At 33.9% G+C, this 18979-nt stretch overlaps 1 protein-coding gene across 6 annotated transcripts in view; it reads left to right on the forward strand.

Annotated features, from left to right (window-relative positions):
• Positions 1-18979, forward strand: part of LOC115983684 (ubiquitin carboxyl-terminal hydrolase 12-like) — a 44459-nt gene that overhangs the window by 14401 nt on the left and 11079 nt on the right. For 5 of the 6 annotated variants that reach the window (XM_031106417.1, XM_031106420.1, XM_031106419.1 and 2 more), the window contains exons 12-26: positions 1476-1554; positions 1663-1809; positions 1896-1976; positions 2128-2247; positions 3910-4032; positions 12903-12980; positions 13125-13213; positions 13287-13395; positions 13467-13535; positions 13702-13812; positions 16560-16615; positions 16720-16897; positions 17001-17102; positions 17195-17266; positions 17426-17491. In XM_031106417.1, the coding sequence (XP_030962277.1) occupies positions 1476-1554; positions 1663-1809; positions 1896-1976; positions 2128-2247; positions 3910-4032; positions 12903-12980; positions 13125-13213; positions 13287-13395; positions 13467-13535; positions 13702-13812; positions 16560-16615; positions 16720-16897; positions 17001-17102; positions 17195-17266; positions 17426-17491 (1480 nt within the window). The remainder of the gene's footprint in view (positions 1-1475; positions 1555-1662; positions 1810-1895; positions 1977-2127; positions 2248-3909; positions 4033-12902; positions 12981-13124; positions 13214-13286; positions 13396-13466; positions 13536-13701; positions 13813-16559; positions 16616-16719; positions 16898-17000; positions 17103-17194; positions 17267-17425; positions 17492-18979) is intronic. The other variant, XM_031106422.1, reaches the window with a different exon arrangement.

The following is an 18979-nucleotide window of genomic DNA, read 5'->3' on the forward strand; positions in this document are numbered from 1 at the left end:
TTCAAGATGAAGGACCATTGGTGTATGCTTTTTGCAGATTGTAGTCTTAGTGGATGAAAGTGAAACTAGACATGGAGTTGATACCAAGCTGGAAATTTGGAGGGATGCTTTAGAATCTAAGTGTTTTTGTTTAAGTAGATAGAGTACATGGGGACAAGGATGGAGAGGTTGTAAAATTTGATGGTCAAGAGATACTAAAGAGTGAGTGTTTTCTATGTCTTTGATCAATGATTCGTAAGGATGGAGAGATCGAAGAGATGTGAATCATTAGATAAGAGCATGGTGGATGAATTGGAGAAGTGCATCAGGACTATTGTGTAATTGAAGAATACCTTCTAAGTTATAGGTAAAGTTTTACAAAAATGTTACAAGATCAGCTATGCTATATGGTATTGAATGTTGGGCTATCAAGAAGCCACATGTTCTAAAATGAGCATGTGCAAAAAAGAAAATATAAAAGTAAAATGAGCATAGTTGAAGTGAAAATGTTAAGATGGATAAGTAGAAATGCATAGAAAGATAAGATATGAAATAAAAAAAATTCATTAAAGATGGGTGGTTTATATTGATGAAAAGATGAGGGAGAGATATTGGAAATAGTTTGCTCATGTGCAAGGGAGGGGAATTAATGTACCGATAAGGAAGAGTGGTTTGATTCAAGTCGAGCTAACTAAAAGAGGTAATGGAAGGCCTAAAATAACACTAGTAGAAGTAGTATAAATAAAAAAAAATGTTAATTAAGTTGGCAATAGAGACTGTGATTTTGGATAAGAGAAAATGGCAGTGAACAATGTATGTGTAGACCTTGATTAGTCTATTGAGGATCTATAGTTGACCCCAAAGTTTTGGGACTATTTCTTTGTTGTTATTTGAATATTATACTATGTTTTGGTTGTCTTATAATTCTTTAGTATAGATTCCATGGATCTCTTTGATCTTGGATTGTATTTCTTTAGTAGATTCTTACCATCGTAGAGTTTTTTTTTTTTTTTTAATAAAATCATTCATTACTTATTAAAAAAATGGTTTAGGAAAGTTTTCAGCTACAGCCATTCTCATTCCTCCATAATGCTTTATCTGTGATTTACTTAAAATGAAAAAGTTCTTATTGATTTATTACACTGCTTGCTATGCGACTATACTAAGATGATAGCAGAGCAGATCCTCCCCCCCCCCCCCCCCCCCCCCTTTTTTTTCAAATGAAAGGGAAGATAATCTTTGCGGTGTTACTTCTTTTATCTTCATTTTTTCCTGGTGACTTCTTTCAGTGCTGGGTTTTAATTGGTTCAAGGTTTTTGTCATTGGTAAATGAAGTGAGCTGTGGATTCTTGGAACTGGAGTGATTGAAGATCATTCATGTTTTTTGATATGTAGTCAAGTAGCTTTGGTTTCCTTCTGTCAACGATCCTCCCAAATATTTCTTGATATTTCCATTGATTTGTTAGATGTAATACACTGTGATTTGTTGCTCTTAGGTTTAAATTTGATGATGAACGAGTGACAAAAGAAGATGTTAAGAGGGCACTAGAGGAGCAGTATGGTGGTGAGGAAGAGGTAATGTTTTTCTCCACATTGCTTCTATGTAATTTGTATGTTAGTGTATTCTAATTTTTTATTGATTTTTTAGTTGATGCATTTTCTATTATTTATTACATGCAACAGTTGCCACCAGCAAATCCTGGGTTCAACAACTCTCCATTTAAGTTTACCAAATATTCAAATGCATATATGCTTGTATATATACGCGAAAGTGACAAGGAGAAAATAATTTGTAATGTGGATGAGAAGGACATTGCAGAACACCTTAGGGTAAGGTGTTTGATACAGTTATTTTTGACTTGAAAGTTTTAATACTTCTTTGTCAACAAAATCTTGCTTTGAACATCACATACCAGATAAGGTTGAAGAAAGAACAAGAAGAAAAGGAACAAAAGAGAAAGGAAAAAGCTGAGGCGCACCTCTACACCATCATAAAGGTTACAGCTTCAGCTTTTGAAAACTCTTGCGTGTGTGTGTGTATACTACATACATACATACTGTCCTCTCTCACAGTTGCTGCTTTTTTCTGTTTATATGTATATACATCACTCATGCAACAGTATTCATTAGTTCCATTATTGCCTGTAGGTTGCACGTAATGAGGACCTACTTGAACAGATTGGAAGGGATATATATTTTGATCTTGTAGATCATGACAAAGTTCATAGTTTTCGTATTCAAAAGCAGAATTCGTTTAACCTTTTCAAGGTACTTTGCGATTTGTTATTTTTTATTTTCTATAAAAAATGTAATTCTTTTTGAATAGATGGAGTTGTGTCTGCTCTGTTTGGGTTATGATGTATTTTTGTTGACTTCTAACTGCATTTGACATCATATTTAAGTTGGCATGCCATGTTTACATGCAAACACACACACACACACACACGCGCGCGGGCGCATATACAAGTAGTTTGACTGTGCGACACATGGTTCAATACAAAATCATGTGTAAGTTAAAGTGAGATTTCACTAACACCATTGAAATTGAACAATAAATAGATAGTGAAATAAAAGAATCAAATTTACCTAAGTTATATGACAGGAAGCATATCGTGTTACACTAAATTTTCATCAAAACAAAAATTTATGGTAGATTAAAACAATATTAAAAATAATGAATTTTTTTAATCTCTTGAAACTTTTGATAAGAGATATATAATTGGAGTAGTATATTAAATTTCTTGGAACTTTGATAATAGATTTTCACATATAGTGAATTATCTTAAAACATTTAATGTACTTGTAGTGAGCCACATTGTAGCATGACATAAGACTCAACTTTCATTACATACGATATCCTTTCAGTCACTGTAGATGACATTTGGTGAAGTAAATTCCATTATAAATATTGATGCTTTGATAAATAAATCTGCTTATAGTAGTTTTCAAACCCTATAGGTTAAGTATGGGGTGGTGGGTGACTTGATTATCAATTGTTTAAAAAATATTCATGCAATAGCTCATTTTTAGATAAAGTTAAAATTCTGTTTTACATGTTATAATTTTTGGAGTAGATTTATTCCCTAACTCTAATATTAGATTTTTATAAGCTAATTCTGGTTAGATTTGGGGATCAGTATAGTTTCCTTTCCCTTTAGTAAGCGGGAGGTCTTGAGTTTGACTCTCAATTTGGCATTGGAATCTACTGATAATAATACTGATTACTGATAAGTAACATTTTTTCTTTCTTAGATCTTATAGTTGCTTATGATTATTCTGGATTTCTAATTGAGGTCAATCTAGAGCAACTGTTTTTTATGTTGTTTTGAATGGCCTCCATACTAGCCATATATTTTTCTCTCATATAAAGAATATTTAAGATTAACCGCAACAAGATATTCTATAGATATTGTTGATTAACTACCACTTGTCTCAAAAGTTTAAAATGTTAGTAAATGGTGAATTTAATCATTTACCCATTATTCTAACATTCTTCCTCGCACATGGGTCCAACCTTACCCTTAATAAATAAGGTCCAACACATGTGATTTTTAACCTTTTAAAATGGGAGGGAGTGTGCAGACGAAGTTTGAACACATGGCCTCCTACTCTTATACCATGCTAAGCTACCACTTGTTCCAAAAGCTTAAGCTGCTGGAAAATGGTGAATTTAATTATTTAATCATATTATTCTAACTGTTATTGTTAAACTACTTTTTTTTTTTTTTTCAAATTTTATTATTAGATTATAGTTTATTCTTAATTTTTTTTCTTATGCCATGCTAAGCTACAACTTGTCCCAAAAGCTTAAGCTGCTAGAAAATGGTGAATTTAATCATATTATTCTAACTACTATTGTTAAACTACCTTTATATTTTTCAAATTTTATTATTAGATTATAGTTTATTCTTAATTTTTTATTTTTCTCAGGAAGATGTTGCCAAGGATTTGGGTATACCAGTGCAATTTCAACGGTTTTGGCTTTGGGCAAAGCGCCAAAACCATACATACAGGCCAAATCGACCACTGACACCTCAGGAGGAAGCACAATCAGTAAGCACTTGTTGACTTTTACCTTCATGTGTCATGGATTACACTTGAGTAATGTTTTTTGAGTTGTGATTGTTTATAAATTTGTTGTTTGACCTCTTTTTGATCTGCTCAAAGACTTAGGATATAGGTCAGATACATGAAAGAGTATGAATCTAGGAAATATTGTAGGGCGTGTTGTGGGCATATTGGGGATGAAATCTCTTTAATAATGATTGAGGACTCCAAAGATGTCTAAGGAATGGAGGAAAACTGCTTCAAGACCAATGAATTAGAACAAAAGAGATTGAAGTTGTTCCAATTGTCATGGGGTAAGATTTATCACACTGGGAAGGTTTGGGGAACAATGAATGTGTATAGTTTAAGGATCACCACTGTTGTTTATCCTAATCATGGATGTACTTAGTAAGATGATTAAGAAGGCAATATTGGGAGGAAGGTTGTTGGGGTTTATTGTTGAGGGTAGAAGTGGCAGTGTGTTGAATAGGTCACATTTTCTGTTCATAGATGATACTATTATCTTCTGTGGAGATGACATGGAATGTGTAAGGGTCTTGAGGTGTATGCTTCTATGTTTTGGGTCAATTATGGGGTTGCAGGTGAACTTGAGGAAAAGTGAGATGGTGCTAGTGGGGGTTGTTCAAAGAGTGGAGGAATTAGCCATGGATTTGTATTGCAAGGTGAGCTCGTTACCCATGAACTATTTGGGTTTACCATTGGGTTCTTCCTTTAAGGCTTGAATGGTGTGGAACGACATTGTAGAGAGGATGAGAAAAAAGATTAGCTGGGTAGAAGAAACTATATCATTTTAAGGGTAGCAGAATCACTCTTTCAAAGAGTGAGAGGAAGGGAAAAAAGATTAGCTGGGTAGAAGAAACTATATCTTTTTAAGGGTAGCAGAATCACTCTTTTAAAGAGTATGTTATCTAACTTACCCAATTTCTCTCTTTATAATGTCAATTTTTGTAACCTCATTTTTTTTTTTTTGGATAAGTGAATAAGCATTTTATTGAACTAGACTACTTTGTGTACAAGAAAGTAGACACGAAGTGTAAAGAACGATAAAAGATTATGTACAAAAAGATAATGATGTTGATGCCCGGCTACCTCGAATATTTATCATCTAGGATCATGTTGATGCGCGAAGATGCATCTCTTTTTTTTTTTTTTTTTGATAGGTAATCAGAGAACTATTATTAATGAGTAAAAAAAGGAAGAGCACAAGTTGTTCATGATGATGAACAAGAAGAAAAAGATGAAACAAACAGCAAACAAAAAAGAGGGTAATCAGGGAGCTAATCTAAGGGAAAACATAAACTCAGAGAGAGAAGAAAAATTAGTAAAACCCCAACAACGAGACCACTCAAAAAGACAACGCCGGCATAAAACCTTTAACTCATCCAACGTCTTCTCATTGTCCTCAAAGGAGCGACGATTTCGTTCCAACCAAACAGTCCACATTAAGCACCTTGGAATCAAATTCCAAATATTCGAATTATGCTTCCCAAGCCACTGATGCCAATAAGATAACAATCCCGCCACCAATCCTGGCATGACCCAATGAATACCAAAAGCCTGAAGCATAAAAGTCCATAAAGAATGTGTAACAGGACAATGAAGAAGAAGGTGGTCCACCGACTCGCCCTCACAACAACACATACAACACCGATTTGCTAAAGGGCTACCCCTAAGCATGAGATTATCCAAAGTGAGAATTCGATCATGAGTAGCTATCCATAGAAAGAAAGCCACTCGCTTAGGAATCTTTAGTTTCCTAACATCCTTCCAAGGAAACAAAGAATTCGGAGTATCCCGAAACGCATGGTAGTAAGACCGGGTGTCAAACTTACCATCACCTTTGAGCTGCCACCAAAGAGTATCTCTCCTATCACCCCGAGGAATATGAGTCACCCCGAGGAATACGAGTTTGGATAAACTGAAGTAGAGAATAAGATGTAGCTAGCTCCCAATCTTCAAAAGTTCTATAAAACCCTAAATCCCTTACTCTAACAGTACCCCCTTCCGGAATCCACAAAACCTCAAAGATATAAAGCATCCTTGGCAGCTGAACACACATAGAGCTTAGGATAGAGATCTTTTAGGGTATTATGTCCAATCCACTTATCATACCAGAAGCGAATACGGGTGCCTTCACTCACTACAAAAGACAGATGCTTAGAAAAGCTCTCCCACCCTTCATTAAAACTTCTCCAAAGGCCACATCCATGATTTCTCTTGCAAACTTTCGTACTCCACCCTCCTTGACCCTCACCATATTCAAGTTATTCCCAAGTAGGAGGAGGATTGGAAGTGTATTTTAATATTTAGGACCGTTAAATTACCGATTGTCCCAAAAGCTTAAGCTATTATGAATTGGTGAGTTTAATCATTTAACCATAATTTTAACACTCCCCCTCATTTGTGAACCTAAACTTTCCCTTAATAAGTGGGAGCCCAACAAGTGGGAATTTAACCTTTTAAATGGAAGGAAGAGTGAAGATAGGGATTGAACTGAGGATCTCCTGCTTTTTTTTTTTTTCTTTCAAAAATCATAGTCCATTGAGAAAATAAGCAAGAGTAAAGACAAGGATCGAACTTAGAATCTCTTGATTTGATACCATGTTAAATTACCTGATTTTTTCAAAAAACTTAAACTATTGGGATATGGTAAATTTAATTATTTAATCATTTAACCACACAATTTTAACAAGGACCATAATGCGTTGTGAAATTGAAAGTCGAATGCTTATTATTAATGGTGGCAGCAAAATGAATGTTGTTTTTGAAGCTACTGTTGAGAGGTTGAAGCTACCAATAGAACCACATCCGAAACCATACAAGGTAGCATGGATAAATAGCACCTTTATTCCGGTAACAAAATGATGCTTGGTTTCTATTTCTCGTGGGCAATATAATGATTCTATATGGTGTGATGTTATTCCTATGACTGTGACTCATATTTTATTAAGTTGCCCTTGTCTTTATGTCCAAGATGTATATCATATTGAAGAGGAGAATACATATAAATTTATGTTCAATAATGCACAAATTGTGTTAAAGTCTATGAGTGCAAAACAACTAGAACAGCTAAGGCAAAAACAAAAGGTCAAGCCTAAGGATGCTGCTAAAACTCCAAAACAAAGAGCAATGGTGCCACAAAAGGGAGTTGGAGAGCTGGAGCAAGATGATAATAAGTTTGATCATGGGAAAGTTGATACCAAGGAAGATGTTGGTGTTCTTGCAATGGAGATCACAAAGCAGCAAGGCGAGCATAAAATTGATCTTGGAAAAATCAAGATGAAGGAAGACGTTGATGATACTACCATAGATCAATCTGAGAAAAGTTTCAAGTTGGATATTCCTTTGGTTATTGATTTCATCATTCCAAATGAATTTAATGATACAATGCGAAAGAAAAATTCTTTTTTCTTGGTGCTTCCAAAGGTGATTGAAGAGTTGGTGCAAGTTTCAAGTTTGAAGATCCTTATATTTCAACACTTTAAAACTCGAGGTCGTGTTTCTTCGAACCGGAGGAGTATGATGGAGTCATGGAAGATTAATATGCTATTACTTTGCAAATTTGCCTATTCAAGAATTATTATATTGGGTCCTCATGTGAAGTTCTATTGAAGTGAAAGTCGTGCCCTTTTAATGGTGTAAGTATGAGTCTTTTAGGTTTAAAACAGTTTTTAATTTATTAGTTATGGTCAGTTTTATATTGAGGGGCAAATCTGTAATTTCAGCAATTACTGAGAATTAAGGGTATTTTGGTAACTTTCTTGAATCTAGAATCTTCTAGGGTTTTAAGTATCTTGGGTTTATTTTACTTTGGGTCTAAGTTAGTATTTATTAGGTTTTATTAGTAGTCCTAATACTAGTAGAAATCCTATTACTACTAGTACAAGTAAGAGTATTTATATATATTGTGCTCAATCTATTAAAAAAAAAAAGAATGAGTTGATTAATAAAATTGAGTGTTTTGAGCAATAGGCATGTTGACCTTTGTTGTTTCTTTCTCTTTTTATTTTTTATTTTTTATTTTCTCTTCTTTCTTTCTAGGTTTATTGTTCACGATACTGCTCATGGGTACTGTTCACACAGCCCCTAAACAGTCCTAACTTCTCTTTAATTCTTCCTCTTTCTTAACCCTAAACCCACCGCAACAAAACGTAGACAAATCCCTAATTTGAACTACATCAGGCCCTTAAGGCATTATGAAATGAGTTTATGTCAAAATCCTTTTTCTTTTCATTTCCATCTCAACTGATCTCTACCCTTCCAATGAGCATAGTTATCAAAACCGAATTGGAGATTAACTCGAGTCACTCAATGGAAAGACTAGTTCATTGGTTCACTAGTTCAACCAGTGGTTCATTAGTTGAACTGTAAGTTTATTAATTAACTAATTAATATATTTATAATTATAAAAAATAGCTAAAATAAGGTAAAAATAGACCATTCATTTTAATTAAAACTAAAAGAAAAAGAAACATTAACACTACAATTTTTTTGATACAATTAAAATTAACACTACAATTAAAATTAACACTACAATTTGGAATAACCTATATCCCAATTTCCATCCATCAATAATTTTAATTGTATAAAAAAAAAAATATATTCCAGAATTAAATAAAACCATAATTTATAAAATATAAAATAATTTTAAAAAAGTTTATGAAGCAAGAAAAAGTACTTGATAGAAGAGATTAATAATAATAATAATAATGGACAATGGAGAGACAAAAATCTTAGCAAAATTTTCTTCATTGTCCTATTGCTAATGAGCTATGGTCTATGGTGTGGACTCTATTTGGTCTTCCATGGGTTATGCCGTGAAGTGTTACCAATTTACTTTCAAGTTGGCAAGGTTCCTTCGGTGGACATCAGAGAATTGATTTATGAAGGGCTGTACCACATTGTGTCTTATGGTGTATTTGGCGAGAATGGAACTCAAGATGTTTTGAGGGGAAGGAATGGTCTATTTTGGAACTTAAATCTCACCTTTGCCACACCTTGCTGGAGTGGAGTTTGTCCTTTAATCTTTTTCCTTGTTCTAATTTTTTAGAAATGCTTGATTATTGTAATTTAAGAGTTTGATGTACTGTTATCCATGTACACCCCTGGTGTACCTAGATTTTTGATTAAAACAATTCTGTTATTTATCATTAAAAAAAAAAAAAAAAAATCTTGACGAATTTAACTCAAAAAAAAAATAAAAGTCTTGACAAATTGACTATGCATGTTGGTTAGTGGGTGGGCCAGTACAAATTGACTATTTTACTAGGGTAGAAGCTAGTTACTATTAGTATTAGCCATTAGGCACTCTCAAAAAGTAAGAAAAGCATCTGACACTTCTGAAAAGTTTAAAAATTTGTTAGCAGCTTTTAGATTGGTTGGCTACTTTACGAAACCAATCATTCTCTTCCTTTCTTGATTTTCTTGATTCTTGTAATTTTTGTTGGTACACTCCCTGTGTACTAGGGTGTCCCTTTTTTTATATCAACAAAACTTATTACTTATCAAAAAAAAATTGTTGAACAGCTTTTGTTTTCCTTACCTTTAGTTATCCTATATGGTGAGCCTTTTATCTGTGGGTCAAACAAGTTACATTTTATTTTGTGGTCACATGGGTTAAAGTGGGATAATTGTGTAGACGGTATGAAAGTGTAAACATTTTGAGATATATCAGGGATCATGGAATTTCTGGTTAAACTGATGGTACAGTACGGTTTAATAACACTGCCAATGAGAGAGATTAGAGTAAAGAAGATTGAATAAGGATATTACCACCTATATCTCTCAATCATTAAAATCTCTCACAAAACTCACATCCCGACTCCTCAGTTCCCTGTCACTGTAACAAGGAATTAAATGAAGCATCTCACTATGATGAACAAATGTACAAGTCAGGAAAGGCCATCCTCAATAGTTGGTCACCACACCAAATATCATGCCAAAATTGAACTTGGCTACCGTCCCCTACCTTTAAGTGGATATAGTGTAGGAACCTTTTTGACCCCATGCTAATACCTTTCCATAAGCCCAACCATGAGTTCCCTGAACATTTTTCATGCGCCAACCTCCCTGATCTCCATATTTCATAGCTACTATCGAGAATGTACTTTTTAATAACATTAACCTTGCCCTTTTTGACAAACACAATTTCTTCCAACCTAATAATCTGTGTTCCATCTTCTCTAATGCTTAAACTCATCATACATACCACCCAAAGAAAACCTTTAAAATTTCTCAATTCTGTTTACCACACTAACAAGAATGGTGAACAATGAGAGATAATAAGTAGGTAGACTCCAGAATGTTCTCTTCAATAACATTAACCTTGCCCTTTTTGACAAACACAATTTCTTCCAACCTAATAATCTGCATTCCTTCTTCTCTATAATAGGATTTCAAACCGACTTTGGCTTGAAGGACGCCCCCAAAGGCATACCAAGGTAATTTGTTGGTAAACACCCAATCTTACATCAGAAGGTATCTGCAAGTTCTGGCCTATTCTGAACCGAGTACCACTAGGAACCATCTCACTCTTACTTTGGTTTACTTTGAGGCCTGTTACAGCTTCAAAATAGGTCAACACCATTCAAATATAAAGAATTAGCTCATAATTTGCATCACAAAATAATATTCTATCATCAGCAAATAATAAATGCAAGACACACAAACCAACAACATTGGAGCCCACCTTGGAATCCCGAATATAACCTCTCTCGTTAGTTCTCCTTAACATCGTATTGATGACCTCCACCAAAATGAATAATTAAAGGGGATAATGGGTCACCTTGTTTTAGACACCTCGAACTACTGACAAAGTTAGAGCCCCAGATAATATTGTGTTAATTAAAAGACAGATCAGACTATAACATGAAATTGGACTGAGAGTTTAATATAATTAGACGAGATGAGGATAATAAAATATGATTTTCAGGATGTATCAAAGAATGTTCACCCTAGTTATTTCTTTGTTCAATCATCCATAAAGATGGTCTAATCAGAAATGAAAATAATTTCTGTCATTTATCTTGTGAAAATTGTAATATTTGAATGGCTGATAATTTTTTTGGGTCTTGTCTTCTATATTTTCAAACGAAATCAGAGGAATCTTTCATCATGATTTAAAATTTCATATATCTAGATTAAATCCTTTTCGTTCATATTTTTTTGGAGGATGTTATCCATAGGATTAGGGTAGGATGGATGAAGTTTGTGAGTGCAGTTGAGATACCATGTGACCTTAGAATACTTATTAGGTTGACAATAAAGTTTTGTAATGTTATCCGGGTTGGGAGATATTCTTCAATGAGAAGCTCACCTTCAAGGAGAAGCCTATGGTGGTGATCAATGAAGTTCAAGAAGAAGTCGATTGGGTGGATTACGGCTATGCTTTACAATATTGATGTTGCGTGATCAAGATGTCATTTTCATAATTATAATTAAAATGAGAATACCATGGTGTGTGAGGCAAAATTCCAGATATGGTAGTCATGATTGAAGATATTCATTGAAAGTTTAGGTCGAGTCTATTACGATGGTTTGGACATGTGCAACAAAAACTGGTGAATGCATTATGGTTTTTATTTTATCTATTATTATTTTAAAAAAATTTTAAGAAAAATTTTATTGAAGAAAGGAAAGGGGCTGACATAGGCTGTGAACTGTCCCATTTCAAAGAATACATATCCAAAAAGGAGGCTAAAAAAACAAAAAAAAAATCAACAAAAGACATCAAAGGATGCCCCCCCAGGCACTCATCCAATTCTTATGCTCTTTGATTAGAAGAATAGGATTTTCAATTCCATCAAAGGACCTCTTGTTTCTTTCATACTACAAATCCTGCATGACACAAAGAGGCAGGGCTTGCCACACCTCAGCTACTTTGTGGCAATGAAAATGTCCTTGACAACATTCCAGAAGATCAATCATGGATCTAAGAATCACCCAAAAAAAAAAAAAAAAAAAAAAACAATGCAAAACAAATGACCATATATCTGGTGAATGCATTAGTGTGAAAGACCGATTTTGATTCAAATGATATTACAAGTTAGAGAGAGGTTTAAATTAATATGAGTGAAAGTTGCAAATTTGATGGGCATATAGATGATGAGGAGCGTGTTCCCAGATAGTTGAGAAAGACTTAAGGGAAGTGGGATTTTAAGTTGTACATCTATGAAGGCGGATTAATATTAATGCATTTGGTTTCTACGGCTTATTTTTTTGGATTTTGTAGTCCCTTTAGCTATTAGCTGATGAGGCTGGCCTGCTTTTATTTTTTGCTCTTTTTTGTTGCTTTGTTTCCTTTGCATGTGTGTTTCCGGTATATTGTTTTTGAGTTTTAATGAAATCACATTACTTATCAATATATAGCATTGAATTTGGTTCATCTGATTTTGTTATTTGATGGCATGATGATCTTGGGCTGGATTACTATGCATTTCCTTAAAATTTTGAGTAGTTTTTTGACAGACTGTATGAATCTAGCAGATCTATGATTTGTAGGACTTCTGTCTTTGAAAATTGGCACATCACACAGACATACTTCTAGCATGCATTTTGAAATGTATGGTGGAATTTCCTTAATTTGCCAAATTTATGTACAGTATTTTATATGTATTTTGCGTTTTTGTCAAGAAACTTTATATACAGCTCTTATGTTTGACCTAAAAATCATGATCTAAATAGTTCTGCAATTTATGGTTCAGCTGCATGCAAACAGACACTAAAGAACATATATTTAAAGTGTGTGATATAACTGTTGATTGTTCAGCTATTCATGTTCGTTTGATAACATGGTTGCCTTAGCCTGTTGATGGTAGGAAAATATGTATGTTTTATGACACTTTTGTGCATTGTAGGTTGGACAGTTGAGAGAGGTTTCCAATAAGGCAAATAATGCAGAACTTAAGCTGTTTCTAGAAGTAGAACTTGGGCAGGTAATGTTGTCTTTCATATCTGATGAGGTGATCCCCCTCTGGTTGTTTGAGTAGATCTTTTGATAAATATTATTGGAATTGGTTTATCATTGAGTGGCATGGATTCTCTCTTTTGTGCTGTTACTGATCTGCATAATCACTCAGGATTTGCAGCCTGTTCCTCCTCCTGAAAGGACGAAAGAAGATATTCTGCTATTCTTTAAGCTATATGACCCATCGAAAGAGGAGCTCCGGTAGTTTCTCTTTCCTTCTTCCCTCCTTGTTAGAGTTGCAGAAAGCACTCATGCTTTTCTTCTATAATGTCAGATATGTTGGGAGGCTTTTTGTTAAGGGTAGTGGTAAGCCAGTGGAAATATTGCCAAAACTAAATGAAATGGCTGGATTCAGTGCTGAAGAAGAAATTGAACTTTATGAGGTAAGTTTAACTTTTTCTTTCTTTCTTATCTAATTTCAGCTGTTACCTTACTCATCCTATTTGATATTCAGGAAATAAAGTTTGAACCTACTATCATGTGTGAACGCATTGACAAGAAGGTGACTTTCCGTTCGAGTCAGGTATGTTATAGACGACTAATTGCAAATGCTTTGCTTTGGGAATTTTTTTCAGATGTATTTCATGAATTTTCTGTTTGTTTGCTCCTTACCTTTTCTCTATAGTTGTCTTCTGTATCGAATCACTATCTACTTTCTTTATGGCCTTATTTTCATTTGCATTTTTCAGCTCGAAGACGGGGACATCGTTTGCTTTCAGAAATCCCCTCAAGTTGGAAGCAGTGATCAATGTCGCTATCCAGATGTTCCTTCATTCTTGGATTATGTGCACAATCGTCAGGTACAGAGTGAACCTTTACAATTCGGAGATCAGGATCTCCATGTTTTTATGCTACATGTTGAGCTTTTGCACTATTGTGGGTATGTGGTCTTCACGGTGCACCAACCTTGCATGCTGCATTTGCTTGTGTTGCCAAGTTTGAGCACTTGTTTTTTTAAAAGTACATTATCAATTCCTAAATTCAAACAGTCAGTTAAAATTCTACTATAGACAAGCCCAAACAATATATAACGACTATGGTAGTGTTTTGAAATCTTCTAGGGGGCTAATATTTGTTCTATGTCAGTAGAACTGGTATACAGTCATGTCTGGTTAATCCTTTGACTCATGCTTAACCAGCTTATGTATTGGATTGGGTTCTAGTTTACACCATTTTGTTGGGTCATAATGATGTTTTCCCGGTCTGTTTATTTCTGCCAGATTCAGGCGGGTTGGCAGGTCTTCTTTATAAGATTGCTGATTAGGATGCATTGCGCTGGATGTACTCATGTTTTGGTTGAAAATTTTCTACCCATACCAGACCTGTTTGATAATTGGTCAGGTTCAGATTGACACAATTTTTTTTGGGCCAGAAAATCCCTACCCAGCCATTTATATTCATTAGGTGGGGTGCATGTGGTGAGGTTTAGCCTGATGGCCTTAAGATGAAATGGCACTGATGCCAGACAACATCAAATGGGGGGATAAAGGGGAAAATTGAACAAAATAAAATGATAAACCCTAAGAATCTCAACTTGGGGACTTGCCTAGAATCAACATCAAGCAAAGAAAAATTGGGAATCAGTACCTAAGTTGCTAGGAATCAGAACCCAACAATTGAATTCTTCCAATTCAAAATTTCATTTCATCAAAGTCTCCTTCATAGAGTACATAGTTTGTTTATATAGAAATACTAAGCCTTATTTCTAATAGCCGTAGGAAACCCTAATTGTCTTATTACAAAAATAAGCCTAACTTTAAATAAAAGCACTCATAAACCTACTGGAGTACTAGGTCCTAAAATAAAATATCAATAAAAATACAATTGCCTTGCAAAAATAAGATAAAACTAAATTTATAATTAATTTCTTTTTGTGTCTCCTGCATCAGAGTGAAATAGAAAATGCAGCTAGTGACATTTTTGTGGGATAAGTCTTCAATTTGTGAAGCTAATCTTTGTGCAGTTATGGTTATTTTAAATTTTATTAAGGACGGTGAGATGTGGGTTAGTGGGAAATTTAAATGTGCTTGTTTTTGAGTGGGAAGGGATGAGCAGAATTTATTATAGTTTTTCTTACAAATTCCAAATTTAGGATTTTGAAAATTTGTATTTTTTACTTAGTTGACCTATTATTTAAACTTTTCTAAGACTTCATTAGGTAGGTTTTTATTTATTTATTTTTTATTTTTTAACAGCTGAAAAGTGTACATTATAGCGAGGAATCCTCTTGAAGAATAGTATAGATTTATAGAAAATGTCACATTTAAAAATTTTAATTTTAATTTCTTAAAATAATCTTATACATGCTATTTTGGATAATTTTACCGTTGTGGATAATTTTTTTAAGTCATAAAAATATCCTTGAACATTAATAAACATCTGTGGAAAATATATATTTTTGTTCTGAAATTAAATCTACGTTGTTAGTTTTTAAGAAAGAAAAAAAATTTAAAAGGTGGATTTAAGTATTAAAAAAAAAAGTATTAAAATAGCAATCATCACATATATAAGATATGTGAGAATTGGCTTTCCTACCTAAAAGATGAGAGTTAGAATTCTTGCTCTTGATGGGAGTTGAGATGTTAATGGTATTTAGAGTTCTCAAAGATTTTGTCAAATGAACAATGAAAATTTCACGAATTATGAATAGTTAACAATTCCATTCGAAATTCCTACTAACGAACTAATGGCTTCCACTAATCCATTCGCAAGAGCACACACGGTTGTTGACAATGTTGTTTTCCAGAGCAAAACCCACGGCTCATTCCTTTCCCTCCCTTTGCCTGCTCTCAAACAGACTTTTAAGGTTCATATACATGTTTTGGTTTCTCAATAGTGTATGTTTTGCTGGCACTTGTCTTAGTTTGAATTCTTATGGTGGTATAGGATATCATCGATCTAGTGATCTTGATGTATGCTAAGGGTGTTCCTGAAGTATGGATAAAAGATGCTTCCTGTAAGAGGGGTTCCCTCTATAATTTTCTTTAGTGTCTTCCATTTAATGGTGGATGCTTCTTTTGATTATGAGGGAGGGTATAGCTCTTTTGTCTACTATTCTTAACAGACTTATCAAGTTTGATATGCTAATTCTTGGAAGCTCATTATAATAAAAGGCTATGGTATGCATTTGGTGATGTGAGTTAGTGCTTTCTCAAAAAGAGATGTTCCCAACATCAGGTAAATAGAGAGACTAGCTTATGGATGCCTAAGGAAGGTTCACTTTTTTTTTTCCCCTCTCTTTTTACATTTTTATTATGCCATCTTTTGTCAAATTTTTATTAAGCGTCAAGTTCATATTTTCTGATGGTCTATGCACTGCAAGAATATTAAGACACTCTGCTTTAATATTTAAAACGAACTAATAATCTGTGTTCTGAAGCTAATGTTTTAAGTAGGGAAGATAGAAAAGTGCTGGCATCTTAGAGATGAATTATTATAATATAACTATTCTATGAGATTTATTTTTCTTTTTCATTTCTTTATTTATTTATTTTTTCAATTCATTGGATGTAACTTTTACTTTAACTTTATAAATAATTATCAATAGGTTGTTCGCTTTCGATCTTTGGAGAAACCAAAGGAGGATGAATTCTGTCTTGAGTTGTAAGTTTGTCTTATACATGGAACTTTCTCTGCAGCTATTTTGTAATTTGTATTGGGTGAATCAGTTAATTAGCATGTGTTCCTCTTTATCTGTAATTTTCTAGGTCAAAACTTCATGATTATGATGACGTCGTGGAAAGAGTAGCCCAGCATCTTGGCTTGGGTGATCCATCCAAAATCAGGCTCACATCTCATAACTGTTATTCCCAGCAACCTAAACCCCAGCCTATTAAGTACCGAGGAGTGGAACATTTGTCTGACATGCTAGTCCACTACAATCAGGTAATTTATCATATGGGTTTTACCTTGTTTTGGACTTGTGACCCTCATTTTTTCCAATGTGACTCAGTGGCTGATAAAAGCATGTATTCTCTTTTCTTCCTAGACTTCTGATATTCTCTATTATGAAGTATTGGATATACCCCTGCCAGAATTGCAAGGCCTAAAAACTTTGAAAGTTGCTTTTCATCATTCTACAAAGGATGAAGTAAGTGAAGATAACAATTGATCTCTTAGTTATGTTTTGGTTGTATCAGCCTGAGTTCTGTGCCACTTAACGTGTTACTGTTGTGTTGCCAGGTAGTGATTCATACTATTAGATTACCAAAACAGAGCACTGTGGGAGATGTTATTAATGACCTAAAGACGAAGGTAATCTTGCAGTTTTTTGCATTCCAAAACTGGACGTGTGATTCAAATTTTAATCAATCATACTTTCTTATCCCCATTGTTGCTATTTACCAAATTCATATGCATCAGAAAAAAGAATTTTAAAAAAAAATCTGTTTGTTGCGACTATATTTGGAACAGGTAGAGTTGTCTCATCCCAATGCAGAACTCAGATTGCTTGAAGTTTTCTATCACAAGATCTATAAGGTAAAGGATATTGTTCGAATTTATATTCTTTCTGAATGGAAATGTCTAATTGTGAAGATGAATTACTTCTCCAATGTATCCAGAAGCACGTGATGATAAAATTATAATGTACCTTTTGAATCTCTTTGTTTCCTGTATGGAAGCATTTTACAAGTTATTGTTTATTTTACTCATTATTTCAACTCACTAAATGAATGCATTTTAAAATTTCTTGTCAGTAAATTACTATATGAATTAAACAATTGTTGATTAAGTACTCAACTCATGCAACTACAAGTTTTTTGGTTTGAGTATTTAAATAATTATTTCTAAAATTTGTAGCTATCTAGCTTGGTTGTCATCGAAATGGTTATATTTGGTTAATTGTTCCCCATTGCTTAATGTGGTGTCTTTGGAGGGAGAGAAATAGTAGGTGTTTTGAAGATAATGAGAGATCCATATCAGACTTGAAGTTATTTTTTAGAACTTTATTGGATTGGTTGGTTGCTTTGCAAAACCAATCATTCCCTTCTTTTATTGATTTCCTTGATTTTTGTAATTTTTGTACTTGAATTGTTGACCCTTTGTACACTCCTTGTGTACTAGGGTGTTACTTTTTTGATATCAATAAAACTTGTTACTTATTAAAAAAAAAAAATTTGTAGCTATCTAGCAGTTGTAGAAGATATTTTCAATCCCCAAATTTCTTTTGTTACTTGGATTCCATGTGAGTCTAAATAGTAAATATTGGTGATAAATGTTGAAATGGTGTTAAAAATTTACTCAGAGTTGATCTCAATTATTTTCTCAATACTTGTCCAAATAATTGGTGTTTTATCCACATTATTGGTGTTTTCTTATATGTTCCTCTGTAACTGTTTATGGAATTCATCAGCTTTGAATTTTAGTTCTTCCTTCTTTTTGCACCCTGAAGCATATTGAAGCATGTTTGATTCTATCCCTATGATTTTGTTCTCTCTCCCCCCTCAAGCCTGTTTTCCTCTTCTTTCAGGTTCTTCATTGAAGTGGCAAGTTTGTACTCTTTTTTTTTTTTAGATTAATGAAATACCAAGATTCCCTTCCATATGTTATAAGAATTATTTCTTCCATATGCAATCCTCCTGTTAACTTCTCAATACTTGCATCCTGAATTGTAGTGATAATGCAGGATAGAATCAGTACTATATTAGGATTCTTGAATAGGTTTTGATGTTGAGGGGTTTAGGTAGGATTAGGTGAATAAAAGACTGGTTCTTGAATTAATCTTGAGGGAATTTAATGGTTGTTTGGTGATGAAACAACAAATGAACAAGATACAAAGAAAGATAAATTGTTGGCAATCACACTGTCAAAGCTTAAATATGCTACTTGAATTTTATTAAATTCTAGTGGCTCCGATGGAGTTCAAGGGCTTTCTCTCTGCTGGGTTTTACTCCAACGGACCCGCGGTGGCTCAGATTGGCTGTCCCTTCACTGGGTTGAGCTCCGAGGACTTCGCAGTGGCTCCGG

This window comes from Quercus lobata, chromosome 4 (genome assembly GCF_001633185.2).
Source record: "Quercus lobata isolate SW786 chromosome 4, ValleyOak3.0 Primary Assembly, whole genome shotgun sequence".
Lineage (NCBI taxonomy): Eukaryota > Viridiplantae > Streptophyta > Magnoliopsida > Fagales > Fagaceae > Quercus > Quercus lobata.